The 19869-nt window shown below is 41.7% G+C and overlaps 1 protein-coding gene across 11 annotated transcripts in view; it reads left to right on the top strand.

The window, feature by feature from the left end:
* The window catches only part of sox6 (SRY-box transcription factor 6), a 141316-nt gene extending 122613 nt beyond the window's left edge, over positions 1 to 18703 (top strand). For 7 of the 11 annotated variants that reach the window (XM_030414933.1, XM_030414935.1, XM_030414932.1 and 4 more), the window contains 4 exons: positions 3540 to 3645; positions 10391 to 10624; positions 11797 to 12013; positions 13155 to 13461. In XM_030414933.1, coding sequence (XP_030270793.1) covers positions 3540 to 3645; positions 10391 to 10624; positions 11797 to 12013; positions 13155 to 13461 — 864 coding nt within the window. Of the gene's footprint in view, positions 1 to 3539; positions 3646 to 10390; positions 10625 to 11796; positions 12018 to 13154 lie in introns of all 11 variants that reach the window. The other 4 variants (XM_030414941.1, XM_030414942.1, XM_030414934.1 and 1 more) reach the window with 3 other exon arrangements.
* The last annotated feature ends 1166 nt before the right edge of the window (positions 18704 to 19869 follow it).

Genomic DNA, 19869 nt, shown 5'->3' on the forward strand with positions numbered 1-19869 from the left:
AACACAGATCTAATGTGATGTGATCAGTAGTACATCAATTCCTTATCACACTGAATGAAAACTTTTAAATCATTTATCTTGAGACAGTTTGAGACAACTAAAGAAAAAACAGCACGTTGATCTGCACCAAAGTCTACCTGACTCTCCTCTTTACTTTTCTTTCATCTTTATTTTAACAATCTCGGGGCCATATGGCTTTGGCTATAGCCTGGAGCTATTTACAAAGGGTAGAGTGAAGGAGTGTTAGGATTGGCAATGTGTTGCCTAAATATAGGGCAGGAGAAGGCACAATGCACAGGGCCGTACGCCACCCGCCTCTACCCAGAATACACCCTGTGGGCAGAGCAGCAGGCCTCCGGCACATGTTCTGTGGCTGGCCAGATTAAAGCTCTCTTTACAGGATTGACAAGGGCTCTTTTGGGTTCCCTCGCCCAAGAAGTTGCACAGACTCCGCTATCTCTCCCTCTTTTTCTACTCCTCTCTCTTCCTCCATGACTCACGACTCTGTCGGACTGGCTCGTGACTTCACAGGGAAAGCCATGTGCCGCCGAACAAAACACATCCGTTACCAAACTTTAGAGACAAAAGACTGCACGGGCAGGGCAGATGAGATTATTGTGGGTGGCAGTTTTCCACTACAGCTCAGAGTGCGTCGCTATAATTTTAGTTGTGGTGATGGAGAGCTGCATGTTGAAGTCATTTGAGGGAGGGGCCGGTTGCTTGCCAGCGGTCGTGGTCAGAGCGGGAGGGGAATAATGTGTACTGTTACATCTTTTGTTTCCTGCCTCTTTATCTTTACCTCCTCACAGCTGCACCGGTTTCTGTCCTCTTTGTGTCTTTGATCACTCCCTTGTTCTATTACAAACACCTTTTTTTTATTTATATATATGTATCAGCTGTACACTCCCTCTCTTTTTCCTGGCAGGATGGCCAGCTTCCCAAGATACTGCATGTCCTTTGCTACTTCTCTGTGTCAGAGTGATCAGTAAAAATTTAATGACACTATAAAATAATAAAAGTGCCATTAATTTATCACAGCACTTGATGCGTGGGCAGTAAAGAAGCATTAGTTCACTGAATATTTTCAAGCCTTAAAACAAAACCCCCCCGATGCTGTGCTGATAATTTATGGCCCTAATTTCAACTGTAATTCTAATTCGCGGATATAAATCACCAAACTTATAACCAATAAGTATATTAAGCTCAGTATATAAAATTTTATGAAAATTTGTGGTACCATATTGCTCAGATAGTCTGATATTAATTAGCGCAGCTAACACAAGCAACGGAAGGGTACTTAATGTAACTACCTCTCTATATCAAGTATGTAAAAATGCTGGCTCGTACATGTTTTCTGCATGAACACAAGAAGCCCTTTTTTTATGTCAAATGAAGTGAAGCTACTTCCTTCAAACAAGAGCTTCATTCAGTGTTCGTCCCAGCTGTCTAATGTGCTGATGTTCACTAATCATATGACTTTGTGCGATGGAGAAAGAAGTTCAACACCGAGCTAGTTATTAATGAAATTCATTGATGGATGGCCCCGGTTCTCCCTCCTTCTCAGCCCAACATGATGCTTAATGATCATGAGTTTATAAAAGGACTTGATTGATCAGGAGGGACCGGCAGAGCGCAGAAGAGGGACGAGATTACTACTTTATTACAGACGTACAGTACAGTCTTCCTGGTGGACTTGTCCAAGTAGCATCTGAAGCTGCACCGTTGCCCATCCAGCTAATCGCACATCAGTCACTTTGTCATCGGGCTGCTAGCTTCTTTCATTAAGAGCAATAACGTGGCTGGGTGATGAATACGGCTCTGTGTGCGCGTGCGTGCCTGCTCGCTCGCGCATGTGTTGCTTAACGCCGAATGTGACACGGAGGAAGGCCCCGCACTCCATCTTCTCTTTACAAAGCGTCCTCTTGCCCAGCAGGGACCACCACATATGTCATAATTACAAAACACTTAAGTAAGCAAAGGGGCCATCAGATGGACAGGCTCTAATCACAGGCAATAAGCAGGTAGTGGTTAATTGTATATCAGAATCACTCAGCTGGCCATAAATAATGACTGCTCCTTCAAGTATGATGGGAAATTGCAGTGCTCTTTCTGTCTCTCTCTCGCAGTCCTTTCTTTTGAGGAATAGTTCTTGAATTAATAAAAGCACAGGGAAAATCAAAATGCTGTGAAAGGCCTCAAAAGGACTTGAACTGTCTTCATTCTTCATCTTGTCATCTTTTTTAAACCCTTCAAGTAAGATAAGGTTATACAAAAGGAAAAAAAAAATGTAGACAGATAATGTTCAGAAGTTAATGTTCTGAACGCTCTATAATTACTGATGGTTGCCCACATGATTGCATATGTCAGGAACAATTCAGCTGTAAAGAATAATATATTCACCTAGAATAGTTATTTTTTTTAGTGGGAAACAAAACTTCCCTGAGGGGGAAAAGTGAAGAAACAACAAAACGGTACAATGCATCACAAAGAGGGCGGCTAAAAGATTCATGTGTTTGTCGGTGTCGGTCTGTGTGGCAGGGGAGCTGTTAGTATTGTGTGGGGACGCTACCTGAGTGTCTGTTCAGACTGCATGTGATAGGCATGTTTAAAGAAAGGAAGAGGCAGAGGTCATTGCAGACAGTACATCTTTTGCAGAGATTGAATGCTCACCCTGGGAGTAAAACAAATGCTTTTTTTCCTGAATGGTGGCAACATGCCTGCTTTTAGTGTCATCCAGGCGAAACCTGGGAGGGGGGAGAGATTATTTGTATCATGCAGAGTCAAAGTGTCCATCTCCTAGTTGAGTCTTTAGAGAGGAAGACAGCCCTTTGCTAATGCCCTGTGTATTCACTGAGGAAGTAGGTCATTCAACAATGGAGCCAGCAGCAGTCGGCACTCTCCCCTTGCATAATACATTAAGTGTAATGTGCAGCAACTATTCAGAGGCCCCCCGAAAGCTGTTATTTTATTCTGTAAATGCACACGGACATGACATTTAATATTGTCACGGAGCGCTGAATGACAGGGTTTCATTGTGCGTCAAGTACAACATGATGCCAAGTTTAATCTGAGCACAAAGCGACATGACAAACGGGAAAACACGGTGTGTTCTCCAAAGCATGAACTCTGAATAAATGATGGGCGCTGAGCTCTGGGCGCTGTAGACTGCAAGAGAGGATGTAAGGAGAAGATTACAGAGGAAAATCTGAGCACTGCAAAGAGGGCCACGGCCCCATTGTGTGCTCAGGATCACAAAGTATCCTTCTGTAAATCTATTTACAGCACCCCTGGCCCTCACTGTCTCTCTGCCTCCTGTCATCCATTATAACAGCGGCTGAATAGAGAGATGAGAGAGGAAAAAGCTACATCTAGCTCATGTCAAAAGAGCAGCTCTTCAAAAGAACCCCCATTTATCAAAGACACTTTTTTTCTTTTCAAAATTTTAGATTCCTGATGGGGTTATTTTTACAATTCTATCACTGTAAAACCTGTGTATATGTGCCTGTTCGTGTTCCTGACTGTTTATATTTCCCCTGTAGGAGAGGGCGCACTTTGAGAGCCTCGGGCACCACCTCGGCAAGCTGGGTGAGGAAGGAAAGATCGGCCACAGAGTTATTGACCTGACCAGGCCTGAGGACCTGGATGGTAAGGCCATATTTGGGTTTCACTTTTTGTCTTTAGCATGATTATAATTGATCAGATTATTTTGTTTCATTATACTGCACACACATCCATAAAAGCCTGTTAATGCGCCTGTTAATTCTATGTGAATAATGCTTATTAGCTCTACTCTCTAGACTTTCTATCCCATACTTCGGGAGCAAACAGAGTTTTAATGGCTGACAAAGCCTGCTACTGCATGTGTCTTGGTGTGAGACTGTAGACTGGTTTGTAAGGGTGTGTGCAGAAACATGTGCGTGTGTGTAAGGAGATGTGGGGGTTGGGGTGAATGCCGTTTGAAATGAGCCGTGGCTCCAAGGTTTTCACAGGTAGGTGAGCGGAGGACACGGGTGCCTGAGGACAAAGCTGGCTCTTTTCCAAGCTCGGCTCCTGTTGCTGTTGTGCTTGTTTGAGGTCCTGGGCACAGGGGTGTAAATTCGGGTTGCACCAGTGTGACAAAGCGTCAGCTCCCTTTGTGGCGCTGGCTCCTACACAGGAGCAAGGAGCACCTCGGTGCGCTAATGTTTGTCCAACATAAATATTTGTGGCAGTTTCCATGGCACTTCAGAGCCAGAGCAAAGGGGAAAAGGGTTCTGACTCATCTTTGATGCCTCAAGAAGTCTCAAGGCAGAAGGATAGATATTTCTCAGGACAATGTAACCCATCAACATCTTTAAATAGCATCTCAGACACATTTCCCATCAGTTTTAGTAAGAAATGCTTCCAGCGTAATTGGTTCACATAGACTTTTAAATATGTTTTCTTACTTCCCAGAAAAATATTTGTTTACCAACTCCAAAGCAAAATTCTTTTCAATCACATCTACTTTCACATCACACCCAATCCTGAGGATCTGAATTAGAGGTGTATTTAGTGGAGTCATTGACATGTTTCCCATGATAGCCACAGCAGCAGATCCCATCCCCACCCGTCTGACTCCTCGGACAGATGTGCTTCCAGTGCTCATTCTCCCAGTGGGAACCTTCCCTTTGCGGCTACTGTGGAGTCAGGACCAAAACAGAGTGCACACCAGGGCAGTTGTGTCCTTTTAAGTCCTGCACGGGGCCGAGGGAAAGGCTTGCGCCAGACGCCTCACATCAGTGTTCCCAGTGGGCTGTGGATTATGAGCAAGCAGAGGTTAGAGGAGAGGAGAGGTCCTCTTCCCAGGGGGAAACGGCTGGGAGCCGGGGCAGTACACATAACTCAAAACACACAGTTACCATTTCTTCTCCTTCACTACAAATATATCTGTCTGTCTCTTTCAGCTTCACCGAGAGGAAAACACATACGCTTGAGTGATGTGAAGCAGTAAACCACAAAGTGTTTACTCTTATGAGGACATGTTTACTTTTGTTGTGAGGATTTTCTACTCCCTGAAAAATCCGAGGCTTGGCTCCCTTGCATACCTTGATATATAGGAACATACAGTTTCCGTCTCGGTGTAGCTTATATGTGCTCTCTTCAATAACCTCTTTAATATCTGCTGATTCCCATGGAAAAGTCACAAAGCGGACTGAAGCTGGTTGGAGTTTGTTTTTTTGTGAAGCTTACATATTACAGTTGACAATATGTATGAAGGATCTGTTTTACATTAAAATACAGGAATTTTAATTCTTCCCTAAACAACAGTTATATGTCACCAACACATCATTTTTCAAATGAACTTAAACCAGATTTAACCGAGACATCTGGATGTGTTTTGAACCAGCAAATCTGCCAAATCAATGCTAACAGTGTACAGAAATTCGTAACGTAAGTCATAAATGTAACACACACTGCCTATGCTTTGGTTGTTTCCTGAAAAGGAAAATTACTGGGTGTACCTCCCGACCGTTACATAGGGTGTGAAAGCCCTTTAATGTGTAGCAGCTCCGTCTCCAGAACAGAGCGGCCACATTGAGCAGACCCCAGTGTACAGCGGTACTTCTGTCATCACGGCAGCTCGCAGAAAGCTTTAGGTTGCTTGAGCTAATATTTACGAAGCATGCAGCAACCAGAGTCCTAACGACTTGGAAGGGAAAAATGTGGCTGAGGAATGGAAATAGATAGGATTTCCTTCATTTTTTTACAAAGCCACGAGCCACACGCACAAAACCCAAATTCATTAGCCCTTTTTAAGCTCCGATGAAAACATTACCAAATACCACTAAGGGCCACAGCTGAGCCACCCCCCTTTGTTCATTCACATGTGGTATTATGGAGTTGCTGTGTAGCTGAGGTTCTGTGTTTGTCTAAACTGCCGAGCACCCCCCCCCCCCCCCCCCCCATCACTGAGGGTCCACGGAGAACAAAGGGGTTGTTGAGAGATGTGTGGAGGCAGGAAACAGAATTAATCTAAAACGCCCAGTGTGATGATATCAACCGCAGAGTGAGAAAAGACAAGGCTTTAGCCGAGGAGCGTGTCTCTAACAGAGTCCTCGTGGAATAGGATGAGAAGAACAGTAGTGTTGCATTGTTGTTACAGATCATTGGGCGATGGGTTTCTTTACATCGGTAGCTCAGAGCTGTTATGAAGTCTTATACAAGTTGATTGTTTGAAGAGGTTTTTTGTTGTTGTTTTTCCTTCCGCTGTGAGGCCGTGGGAATCGAGCCGCGGCTTTTATTGCCGAGGAGTTCTTCTGAGAAAGAAAGCTCAGATGAGGAGGCTCAGACGAAATGATTTATCAAGTCACAACAACAATAGCTGAATAGGTCGACACGGTCAGGAGAAAAAAAAGTTTGGTAAAATCGAGTTCACCCTCCTGTGGGAGAAATCTGTTTTTGTTTCTGCGTCTCTTTTTTGCTGGCGTGTTGTGAAAGATCAGACTCCTCTTTAAGGCTAAATGCATATGAGAGGGGAACGCGAAAACAAAAGTAAAAGCCGCAGCCTGCGTGTTGAAACAGGTCCGCTGTTTGTTCCTAAGTTCACACGTGCTCACACTCGCACTGACACACACACACACACACACACACACACTCACAAGTGCTCGACAAAAAGCTCAAATCGTCCTAACCGCAGAAGAAGAGGAAAAAAAAAAAACGACTGACATGTTATAATATGGCTTATATCACTTGTAATTTGTAATGCTTTAATTAGCGTGCTATGGGGCCCGGGCTCAAATGGGGCCACTGAGTGCTGTGTCCTGTCTGTCCATACACATTAATCTAGCCTGATCCTGCTCTGAGGGAGAGGCTCTATTGTCAGCGGTAAATGCCTTCAGTCAGAGGTGTTAGATTTGATCCCAACAGGGAGGGCTTGGCAGGTTTGCGTGATTGTTGCCTGCTCACTGAGGCTCATCCTCTTGAGCAGATTCCTGGGTGACATTATGTGTCTGCCCGCAGAACAAAGATGAGTAAGGAGGAGAGAAGGGAGGGTTGGGAGGGAGGGAGAGGGGACGGCCGGGGCACTGCTACCCTCTGGCTTGGTACATGGTCGAGTCTGAGCCTGCAGCTCGCAGGTGTGATCGGCTTTTGGGCCTCACTGCATTCTACGTTTCTCTCCACTTTTTCTTGCTTCCTCCCTTTTTCGCTCTCCTTTCTCCATTTTTTTATACCCGCCTCCTCCCGCGCGCTCCCCCCCCCCAAACACACACACAAACACACACACACACACACACACACAATCATTCTCTCTCACTGTAATTCATGCTGCTCATCTGCAGTGTTTCCAGGAGAGACAAATTAAAAGGGGATTCTCATATCGCTCTGTCACACTTGAGCTGCGGGCCTCATGAATCACAATAAATTCTATTAAGCAGCACTCCCTCTGTTTCGCTCCCTCCCTGGTTACCACCCAGGGGGCCTGCCCCTGTCACTGCTAAACATCTGTGTTTATTTACACAATCACACACCTAACTAACTGATTCCTAAATGTCCTGCACCTCCTGGAAAGAAAAAAAAAAAGAAATGGCTAATGCTCATTTGCAAAATGTCAGAGTGGTGTCTTGATTTTTAATAAAAAGACAGAAACAATGTTGCAGTAAATTGCGTGTTGCAGTTTCCAGGGATTTGCTTAGGCTGGCTGCTAATGCGCAGGATGCCTCTGATTAAGTCATATGCATTACAGGGGCTGGATAAGGGGGCCAGATTTAGCTTGATACCTTTATCACGTAGATCCTTACCAAGCCAGGGCGACAGCACCTGACTCAATATAGCGGAAGATGATGTAACACTTGTTCATTTCAACAGCAGAGCAGACAGGCACTTTTCTATGTGCCATCATGAGAGCAAAAAACCATGCCTCATCTGGCTTCCCTCCAATGAACCAAGTCACGTGGTTGGTTTCCTGGCTAACTATGGATGTGGCACTAGCTGATGGCAGGCGGTTGTTTTGTCCCCCTCCCCGTAAGAAGCTCACCTCTGCCCATATGCATGCACACCAGTATATAAATTGCTGAATCAGTGTCAGTGATAGAGTAATGGCACGGGAGGCATCGTAAATTACAGCAAGCGATCCCGGGGCGCAGACACTGGCTGTCGTGTCTGAGTGAGCGCTGCGCTCCTGAGCTAATGAATACCTTCATCTGGCCCCGGCAGTCAGCAGATTGCCCCGCGTTGATGGATACTGTCAGCCCTCCGCCACACCACATTTCATTGCACAATAAACATGGTTGTCAAAACCAAACAAAGTGAAATCAATTCATCCTGTACAGTGAGTGCATGCTAAATGAAATTAACGTACTGTGGGGTTCGGTGGCAGCAAAGGTAGTGTATTATTTCTGAATTCATGATGGCTTTAGGGCCTCAAGCATTTCTAGGAGGCAGAGGCAAACACACAGAACAAGAGATGATGCCCAGAGGATTTGAAAAACTGACACAAAACACTTGGTTATCTCCCTTAAATATTTTATTTTAGTATGTAGTGTTACCTGTGTTTAAGAATGTACTGTTTATTTATGGTAATGTGTCATGTTATTAAAGTAAAAGATTAGGCAAAGGGTTTTTAGATTGAACATTGCCTGACTGAAGATCATACTTAATGTTTGACAGTGAATAACATAAGTTTATGACAATGTAGGACCAACATTTATGAATAGTTATAAATGAAGGTACAACATTGATTATGTTTTCTAGGGTTATCAAGAATGAGAGAAAGTCTTTTTATTACCCCACGATCTAAAAGTATATTTCTGTTCTATTTATTTCATATGTACTTTATATCTTTTTTTTGTAATTATATTTTGCTGAGGACATAACCAGGATTTTCAGATAAGACCAGGAGATGCCTTAAACAATATGATTGTGACTCTTAACTTCCGTGGGCCTGAACAATATGACTATAGGAGCTGAATCCTCTGGGCAGTCACAATCTGAAAACACAATTTTTTCACTGGCCTCCCAGATGAGGGAGAGCCTCTGTGGATCATAAATGTGTCTGTTTGACTGTTAAACACAAACTGGTGAAAATCGATTTGCGGGGCCTTTTGTACTGGGAGAAACTTCCTCCGCACCTCCATCTCTATTATACTGGAGGTGGCTGTGTGCTCCTTCACTCATAGATTGCCTTTTCACTTCTTGCCTCCCATAATACTTTTGAAAAGACGACACGCTTTTTTAGAAGTGAAGACACTCAAACTCTCGAGGCTGAGTGTGGTGCAGCAGCATCTTCAGTGATTAGAGCAGAGCGAGGGTTTTTTTTTTTCTACGGATTTGGAATTAATGTCTCTGCACAGCCCTCCGTTACTCATTAAGAGTTTGATTTTGTTTATCAACTGAAATAATAATAGAAATCAAACCCCAGGTAACGTGTGCCAAGGCTGCTAGTGGAATGGTCTAATGAGAAGGCTTCACATGTGGATGATGAAATATGCATGAGTCATCCCAAGCTTTCTTTTCCAGATTTGAGATCATTAAAGATGTATCGTAGCATATGGAAGGCTTTTTTTGTCTTATTTTTCAAGCCTTGTTTATCAACATGTTTTTGTTTGTTTAAATATTCATACTGCTTTTATTTAATTCTTTCACATCTTACATATAAAAGGAAGCAAATGCGCATGCAAACAGAAATCATTATCAGCCTGATGTACAGTTTAATACTGAGAGAAACTCTCTTATGCTGATTGTGAATGCCCTGATTGAGAAACGGCACTTTGCAGAATCGGCACAGTCTCTCATCGCAAATGTGTGCCTGGTTTGTTTGTGTGTGTGTGGGTGTGTGTGTGTGCGTGTGTGTGTGTGTGTGTGTGTGTGTGTGTGTGTGTGTGTGTAGGTGTGTGTGTGTGTGTGTGTGTGTGTGTGTGTGTGTGTGTGTACGCTCGAGAAGGAAGGAAGAAAAAAGAGAGAAAGAGTAATGCAGAGGAATGAATTTTAGAGACTGCCCCAAGTCCCATATTTGTTATTTATGTTGGCATTCTTGCACTTTTTACAAACACTATCAATGTCAAATTGAAATGTATGTGGCTGAGTAGAGACGTGTGAAAACTTGCAGACAAAATATTTAACTGCTACCAAAGTCCAAGGTCTTCTTCCTCTTCTGGTTTTGGAAAGACCTGAGAATATATTGTTGAGCGTTAAACTGACATTGTGTTCGCTTTTATAGCACATAAAATAAAATGCCTGTCAAGTCAGGTTTTCCACTCAATGGAAAAGTCTACCTCCCCAGGAGGGTCCGTGGCCCTGCACTCATCTGAAACAATGTTCATGATGATGATAGCAGCGATGACAGTAAATGAAGGAGAGTTCGAACATGGCTCGTCATTTAATCAATGTCCTGCCTCGCTCTCTCTTCTTGTTCCTGCTCTGGCCATTGCAGGGTCCAAGGAAATAAATGGCTCTGCAGATAAACCCCAACCCTATTATTGTTGGCCAACAGGAGGCACTGGATCTACCGAGGCACGAGTCTTCAGGGAAGCCCGAGGAAGGAACAACAACGAGCCCCACATTAAAAGGCCAATGAACGCATTCATGGTGTGGGCCAAGGACGAGCGGCGCAAGATCCTCCAGGCCTTCCCTGACATGCACAACTCCAACATAAGCAAGATTTTGGGTAAGACCTTTTAAATCAAATGTATGAAAGTCACTGTATGAAATATTTAAAGGTATCATCTCCCTAGACAATTTAACTACTTCCACTCTAAGTACTTTGTCAAATACATTGCTGTGACCTGTATCTGCACTTAAGTCGTTGGCATACAGAATTAACAGAAATGTGTTATGTACATTTATATATGAGTTTATTGTTTTTAAATAAGTACAGTTGATCGGAAAAAATTGCTCATATCTAAAGGAGAGGGTGTGTTATCTCATAGGCCACCGTGCGTCGGGTCACCTCAGCATACAGATGGATTCACGGCCCATCACTACCATAAGTGTTTGTCATGAAAAATGACAGAGGCTAAATGGGTCTTGTCCCCTCAGCATTGGAGTCCATACATCAGAGCTGTTAAAAGTGCTGTCATCCAGTGCCTAGTAGGACACTTCAAAGAGCTGCAGTATTTACTACACTAGCTTGTTGTTCCTTGCTGTGTGACATCGAAGCATGGCTCTCGTCTCAGATAATGTCCATATTCAGGGCTATCAATGGGCTGGTGCAGAAAAGTTGATGGGACATGATTTTTTGCTAGAATATCAGTTTTAAAGAAAGCGATTTGACTGTGACTATTACATGACGTACTGGTCCCAATATAGGTTTGGTAATCAAGAACTGGTTCCAGGTGAAAAGCTCCAAAGTGTGTATCTGTATCATACAGTGTAATGTCTGTAAAAAAATACATTTGAATAAAGGGGGAAACAGCAGCAATATGCCGATACTCTGTATATGACATTGTATGCAGTGTCACTGGGGAAGGGAAGCCAGAACCAGTTCCAGTTAAGAACCGGTTTCCAAATTAAACAGCCATTAAACAGTGAAACTTTTGCACACTTGAAGTACATTCAAGCTTGATTTTACTACCATACCTATATACTGTTCAGACTCAGAGATAATGAAACAGTTGCATTAATGCTGAAAACCTGTGTAGGCCTACTTTTTCCACACAGAAAATTGATCAGGAATGACAATATTGACCAATTTTGGTAACATCTCGATTCCCATCCGAACTCTTGTAACGGAAAAGTTGAGCCATAACCCTACTAACTGAATTACTCATGCTCACTATCAGTTTGAACAGCTTTGCTCCTGTTTGTGATACTGAAATCTGAATCTCCTGTGTTGCGTAGGTTCACGGTGGAAGTCTATGTCAAACCAGGACAAGCAGCCATACTACGAGGAACAGGCCCGTCTGAGTAAGCTCCACCTAGAGAAGTACCCAAACTACAAATACAAGCCTCGGCCCAAGAGGACCTGCATCATCGACGGAAAAAAACTCCGCATTGGAGAGTACAAGCAGATGATGCGCTCACGGCGACAAGAGATGAGGCAGTTCTTTACTGTCGGGTAGGTGCGCAGTCACTAATACAGCAACCTTAACACTGCAATTATGCGGACACACTAGATCCAGACTAGAAAGGCGATAGATCCTGTTCATTGGATCTAAGTGGGTGATCGAGGCTCACTGGAGAGCGGGCGATCTGGTCATATGCTGCACCATCCAACAGCAGCTAGCTAGCTTGCAAAATGTCAAATCTAGCCTGTGCTGATCAAATATAAATCATATTTCTGTGCACTCTTCGGCTTCAATGTGAGCAAGTTTGTTTCCTGGCCGCTATGTTCAAAACAGACAAGCCAAAGCCAAGCAACGCAACGTCACCTAGCAGTGACATCAACCAAAAGCCGCAGCTCCAGGTGGTCCGGTGCTTCCAGATGCATCCTTGCCAAATTCTGCGGGTCTGCAACACAGACAATCATACCAACTGGACTGTAGCGTTTTGCCTCCTCAGAGCTTGTTCTCAATAAAATGTAAGCACCATTTCCCAAAGCGAGCGTTGAGTTAACCTCTACTGTATCGGTTTTAAGACAAGAGCCTGACATGCACATTAAAATAAGAGTTTTTCAATAGCTGTAATTTTAAAATTTTAGACAATAGCAGTGTGCAAATGGAGCCTGAAGTGCAGACATTATTACAGGATATAAGCTGTAGGTATAGACTTACAGAAGCCTGGAGGGCGGCAGTCTGAAGCTTAACACTTTAATTTACTGTGTGTGGTTAGCAGGAGAACCCTTCTCCAGGTGTTCCCATGTCAGTCATAAGCTTCAGCGGCTGGAGTATCAATCATCCAGCACTACAGCAGACAAGAGCAGCACTAACCACGTATTGGTTTTATGTCACCAATAAACTGGGTAGTGTTTCTGAACAGCTCAAGACGGGAGCTGTCAGGAGTACCTCTCTTTTCCCAAATCATTTTCACAGAGCTGCTGGCTTAAAGCTGCTGTGGGAAACCCCTAATCCAACCATCTCAGTTTGAGTTGCTGCAGGAAAAAAAGGAAAAATTTGAACACCTTTCACAGTACTCACTTCTTCAGCAACACTCTCGGCCTCCTCTCCATCGGATCTTTCATTGTGTCTGAAGGTCAAGTTTGTATCAGAAGAGAGAAGTGTGGTTAAATCTTAATTTTCATCTCTTTCTCCAACATCCAGACAGCCGCCACAGCTTCCCATCACCACCAGCGCCAGTATGGTCTACCCTGGGGCCATCACCATGGCGACCACAACACCCTCACCTCAGATGACATCCGAGTGCTCGAGTGCCTCAGCGAGTCCGGAGCCATCCATTCCCGTCATCCAGAGCACCTACAACATGAAGCTAGAGCCCAGCACCATGGCGAACAACAGCGAGCCGGTCAACGGTGAGGACGAGATGGACATGTACGAGGATTTTGAGGATGAGCCCAAATCAGACTATAGTAGTGAAAATGAAACACAAGAGCCGGTCAGCGCCAACTAAGACCTCTTTGATGGAAGAGGCCGATGCAGACACAACACTCATACAGGAGGATGCCCAGAGGGCTGGTCTGACACGATATGAGGGAGCGAAAGAGCAAAAGAAAAACAACACCACAAAGGTTTTAAAAACAAAAAAAAATAATAATAATAATAACTGATGTATCATTTAGGAGCCAGCATGCAGGTGTGGCTCCATCTGAATCAAAAGCTATTTGGTCTTAAGTGTTTCTTCAAGTGTGTGAAGCAGTTTGGTTGTGGTAATTTAGATCTTTTTTTTCATGTCATTGTTTTTTTGTTTTTTTTCGTTGTGGATCATGGACATTTACACAATTAGGTCATTGCCTAGAACTAAAGATGGAACTTGAAATTGCATATTTGATATGAACCTATAATTCTTACAGTCATTTACCTTGCTTTTCCTCTTCAATTAGGTGATTTTGATATATTGCATAACTGTTCAAGATGGGAATATTATTCTCACTCAGGTATAGTGTGCCAGCCAACAGCTTGTGAATGTTTTTAATCAAGAATCAATTGTTACCAGAACAAAATATCTCAAAATTCATATGGAGTGATTCCAACTTATTACAGAGGGAAATTACATATTATTATTATTATTATTATTATTATTATTATTATTATGTTATGTTGTTATTGTTATTACACAAACTGCAGTTTAGTGCAGAAGTGCCAAACATTTCAAGTTGTTTCTAAAAATAGTCTTTTGGGAGAGGCCTCGTGAGTCCTGGACAATCTCTTGATCTCTTAATACAGCTTCATTATCCAGTCTTTTTTTTTAATTTAGCCTAACAGAATAAACAAATGAAACTCAGGAACTTGGAGGCAGCAGGCTCTGCAGGAGGTTACAGTATGTGACATCTTTGGGTGGTAGCATGCAATGCTAGCTGTTCTCCAGGGAGCCCAATGCAGTGATCATCAATGAAACTGGCCAGCCCTTTCACTTCCTCATCCCCGTCAATGTGGAGCACTGTGGCATCCTCAACTCTACTCCAGCTCTGCTGCAACCCATTCTGACTCACCAAGTTCTTAATCAGAGTGATTGTAATCAGGCCAGAATGCTAAAAGGCCAAAGGCCTCCAATCTGTGGGATTGGAACAGCAGCGAAAGGCAGCTTTGGGGGCATTACAATCTCAAATTGATGTTGTACAATGTTCAGCTACAGTGCGTTCTGTTAAACGCCTTAACCCCTATTTGGACGGCAAGTTTAAAGTCTTACGTCTTGCTTCTTTTTATTTTTTTCTCAATCTTAATTCTTTTTAGACATTGTAAATCTTAAATTGACACTAAGACGTCTTAAAGCAGAGCACGGACATCGGGCTGATGCAATGACTTGATTACTGCCGTAGTCTTAAGCAGAGTGACAGTTTATGAGGATATTTATAAACTGAGAGCGAGGCTCAAATCATATGTTTGTTTCTTAATTTACCTCGTTATATACACATGACAGGAGTAACTCAAAACACTGATTTTTGCGTTAGTGCACTTATACAAATCTTATTCTGTCACCCTGGAGCCTTATGTTGTTATTTTTAGTAATCTTTATCAGCTTTTGGAAATGCACTTAACTCTTGCATTTAAAACAGGACAACATGCAATGACTCAGAAACAAGGGGGCACAAAGCCTCTATCCAGATTTCAGCTGAAAAGCTGACAAGCGGTGACCTTCTGGAGGCTGCAGCTAGATAAAGCAAGGCCTTGATGTTGGGACTCAGATCCTCTTTTCAGGGCAGAAGGTCTAAGTGGCTCCCCTCCCTGCCATGCCCTGCTCTGACCCCTGCCCGTGGCAACCTCAGCACCCAGGGGGCGCCATCTGGCTCAGAGAAGGAAAAAACACCAGGGAGGGATGAGGAAACAATAAAAATGGGGTGTGTGTCCCTCATTGTGCTCTCCATCAAAGTGCTGGTAGTAAGGCCTCAACAGGGCTCCCACCCTGGCCCAATCACCAGGCACTGGCGAGCAGATGGAACAAGTACATCAAGCTGTGGGGGATTATTAAAATGACTGACGACTGGGTATCATCTGAAATACAGCATTATTAATGCATGAGTCCAGCTATTCCCCTCCCTTGCCCTTGAACCTGTCCATTTCAGAAAAGAGCACAGAGCTTTTTGAAGGATCTGAATGGCTGGTTACTGGCTTTAACTGGTCAAGATCCACCCACTGCTGGTCACTGCATTTCTCTCCTCACTCGAATTGGTACAGACAGCTCTTTATATCTCTTAAGCACTCATATCTTCTGTACTCTATTTGTCTTACTGTCAGCGCTGGCTTGCATTGTTTCTACTTTTTTGGAAGCATTTATATTCAGTCTTTAAGGTTTTTTTAACCACCGCATTAATAATTCCCGTTTCATTTTTTTTTTCCATCACATCTTTTTTCAACATTGTTCTCATTCTGAGGTACAAGACATTTTAAAGGATGCTCTCCTACGTTCAACAATCCAAGCGGATTTCCCTCCGAGTCGACCTGTTTTGGTATTTTTAACCTGTTTGCTCCTGTTTGTCGGTGGTTAGATTGATTTGTATGTGACTGTAAATATTTTCATGACCACGCCACACTGCTTAGGTCGGCTGGTAGTCAAAAAGGACTCTCTACACGGAACTGAAACTTGACTGTGCTTATACGGCGAGAGAGAAAAAAAGACAAAAAAACGAGAAAGGACAAAAAATGACAAGAGCTCACGAGGAGACGATGTTTCATAAGTGTTATAAGCACTGGATATAAATTGTATTTTTTATCAATTCTGATTAATGTGAAGCTGTTTGAGGAAAATCACCCTGAATGAACAAAAATTCCCCAGTTGGACTCAAGTGGGTTTGCTCTCACAGTTGCCAGATTTGAGTCTTTTTTTTTTCTTTTTTTTTTTTGTCTACTTATTTTGTTTATTTATGCAAAGACACATGTGATGAATGAACACTTTGTTTAAGCTTCAGGGCTGCCTAGGGGAGAGACTCAGCACAAGAAAGTGAGCAGAAAATTCAACAGCAGGCTCGTTTTAGCCGTCGAACACCAGACTTCAGACTTCAGTGCATTGTATATTGTATTCGAAAACTGTAGAGTATCGACATATTGTATTTATTATTAGCCACTGCTGGCTCTAAAATTGTCAGTAAAAAAAAAAACAACAACATGGACAATCAGAGGAAGAGAAAAAAAAAAAAAACCTACATGTTTGATGAATCGGGAGCTCCAAATTGTTCTTAGTGAATTCACCATCTCATTTAGATTTTATTGTAAATATAACATAGTATATATATTTTTGTTCATTAGTGAAGTATAAGTTATGTATTTGGCTGTTCTATGTCATTTTTTCCTTTTCATGTTTTTATTTTTATACAACGTGGTTTCATGTTTTTAAAAACCTGACAAGTCACTGTACCTCATGTAGATGCTGAGTTTTTTCTGCTTATTGGAAGAGAGCAGTATTGAACCTGGGACAGAGAGAGAAGCACCTCACTCGCTGATGTTTTGATAATCTTCCCTGGACTTTTCAAATCGGAAAAAAAAAACAATCGAAATGAAAAAAGCTGTACTCATTCGACTTACGTGGTACTCGTTGAAACGACAAGCACTTGATGTACAAGAGTTTAACGATAATTTGTTTTCCAATCATGATACAATCTAAGTCAATCTAAGTGGTATGCTGTATATCCTCACCTGTGTTTTGTGTTTATTACAGCACTCATAGTGGGTGTTCAAATTTCTTATGAGGAGCTGATGTCATCCTTAAAAAAAAAGAAAAAAATCTGCATGCATCTGGCTTGCATTTTTACATTGTAATAATAAACACGGCTGTTTGTTTTCATGAATGACTGTTTCAGACACAAGTGACGTTTTTTTAGATTTTCTTTTTCTAAAAAAGGTGGGAGCGTGCAAATATTTATTTGTGTTAATGTGGCAAAATGCACACACGTCATGCGTCCTTAATTAATACTCTCCACGTCGACTTTTTGTACGTTGCTGTTTCTTTTTTTTTTTTTCCAAGTGTTCATGACTATCCAGCCATCTGCAAATGTAGCCCTCACAGTTGTTTTCCTCGTTATTCACACGCAAATGGTTTGAATTAAACAACGGAAGACAAAAGGCTTGTATTCTGTTTCAACATTACTTACTGTAATTTTATTTTATTTTTATTTTTTTCTGTCTGTTGTGATGTAAATGGTGGGAATGTTCTCTGTGTTAATTTAATCAGCACAATTCACTGACATGCTGGACTGACATGCTAGCTGCTGTTCAGAAGTGTAAGATTTGTTGTTCGGGGCAACAGTTATAGTTGTCTTTGGTACTTTTTTGCTTTTTAGAGTTGTCTCTCAAGCAACACTGTCTGTGGCTCTTCTATCACTGGAGCCATTGTTTTGAAATTGCTGGCAGCCTGATACAAATTTCTGCGTAGATTTTTCTTTCTTTTTTTCTTTTCTTTGTTCCTGGCAGGTACCTAGGCCCATGGCAAGTATTGTTTGGGTGTTAGTAGAGAAAATGAAATACATAGTGTCTGTTGCTGCTTTGAAAAAAAAAAAAAGTTTATGTCTGAATATGTAAATAGTTTATCATAATATCTTGTACAGTCCAATGTAAAGTTTTTAATTCAACTTAAAAAAAAATGTTGCCATCACAATTGTGTTCACATTCTTCTTTATACAGTACAAAAAGATCAATTATTTGCTAGGGGTATTATTGCTAAAAAAGAAAAAAATGAAAATATTGCTAATTTTCTTTTTTTTTCTTTTTCTTTTTTTTTTTTTTTAAATATTTGTTTTGTTTTGCTTGGCTTCAAAAAGTGTACACCAGCAAGTCTTTGGTTTCCATGTGCAGTATTGACGTGAGGTAAACTTAAGGTGAATAATTTTACAGTGGTGTGTGTGGAGAGCGATCTCCTCGGCTTCGGTAGTATTAATACAATATATCAAGTAAAAACAAAACCAATGAGTGACACATTTGGTTGCACCTAGGCAACATAGAAAATGTGTATACTGTATATGATTAAATTATCCCCACAGGATCAATTCAGGCATATTATAACGTAACACCATTTTCTGTATGTCTCAGTCCATTGTAACAATGCAACAGTGGGATGAATAACTGCCTGTTTAAGCTCATTTACCTCAAGAATTTCCTCCTTTTCTGTAAAAGAGACAGAAATTGTGTTACAGAAATCTTCTCCCATCACTCCATCTTTTGTACTGCTGTTGACACTTACAAATTAAAGAGACATTTTGTTTTAAGGTTTGAGTATTCAAGTATTTTTCATGTCAAGGCGTCCATCACATTATTTCCTCTTGTTTAGGCTGTTTGTCTGCAGTGGAAGAGAACAGAGGGGTTAATACAGAAGTGTAAATCACATGGTGTGGATTGTTTACCCGTCGCATACATGGAGCTGCACCGTGAGGAAACAGTTTTGAAACTCTCATGAGAATATTCCAGCCTCTGTTATACTGCATCTCTCTTTTTAGCTTTCAGAGACAAAATGACCTTTGCTTTTTGAGCTAAACAAATTTTACCAGCCATTGATGATTATTATTCTTCAATAGGACACACTGTGAATATTAGCTATGAACTGCTTCACTGTTGTATTAACTGCTTTTTAATTTATTCTTTAAGTCATGCTAAAAGGGCAAAAATAATTACAGACACTGGTTTTAAAGAAACCTAAAATCCTGCACATCCTTATTGTTTCCTTGCTCTGTCAGTTTGGTGTAGATGAATAAATATTAGTAATATTATATTAAAAACCTTTGATGCGAATTGTTGCTATTATTATTATTATATATCATCACAACATGTCAGTAGTTGCAACACGCATGTGTATCTGTTATTCTCTATAAGCAGACAACAAGTGAAACATTAAATGATTAACTGTAGTGGCACTTAAGAGAGCAGTTTAACCTAAGCAGGTAACGGCTGTAACTATTTTTATCTGAAGCTTTAATAGGGTTTAGCATTTTCTGTATTGCGCCATAATATACAAATATCATCATGCAAATTTCACTGGAGGCTTGCACATAATGAATTCCAACATGTTCTGGATGGAAGGTCGTTCATCTAACAGTAATTCCCTTTGACCGGTTATGATGTCAGAGCGGCACGACGGAGACCACCTGGATGAGGCTTTTTGTGCCGTGTTTCCAAGGGTTTGAATTTTACGGCACACTGAAAAAGACATGTGTATGATTAATATATTTAATTTAGCATCTGCAAAAAAAAAAAAAAAACTTCTTGGCTATTTGTTAGTTGCTAGTACAACCTGATGATACACTAAACGTAGAATTTGACTCTACACAAAGATTGTGACCTTGATGATTTTGTCTGGTAGTTCACATATTTTTATTGATCTACTTTATCTACCCACCTGCCTATGTTCTCTTTACTACTGTCTATATCTGCCTGGATT

Source organism: Sparus aurata, chromosome 4, assembly GCF_900880675.1.
Source record: "Sparus aurata chromosome 4, fSpaAur1.1, whole genome shotgun sequence".
In the NCBI taxonomy this organism is placed as follows: Eukaryota; Metazoa; Chordata; class Actinopteri; order Spariformes; family Sparidae; genus Sparus; species Sparus aurata.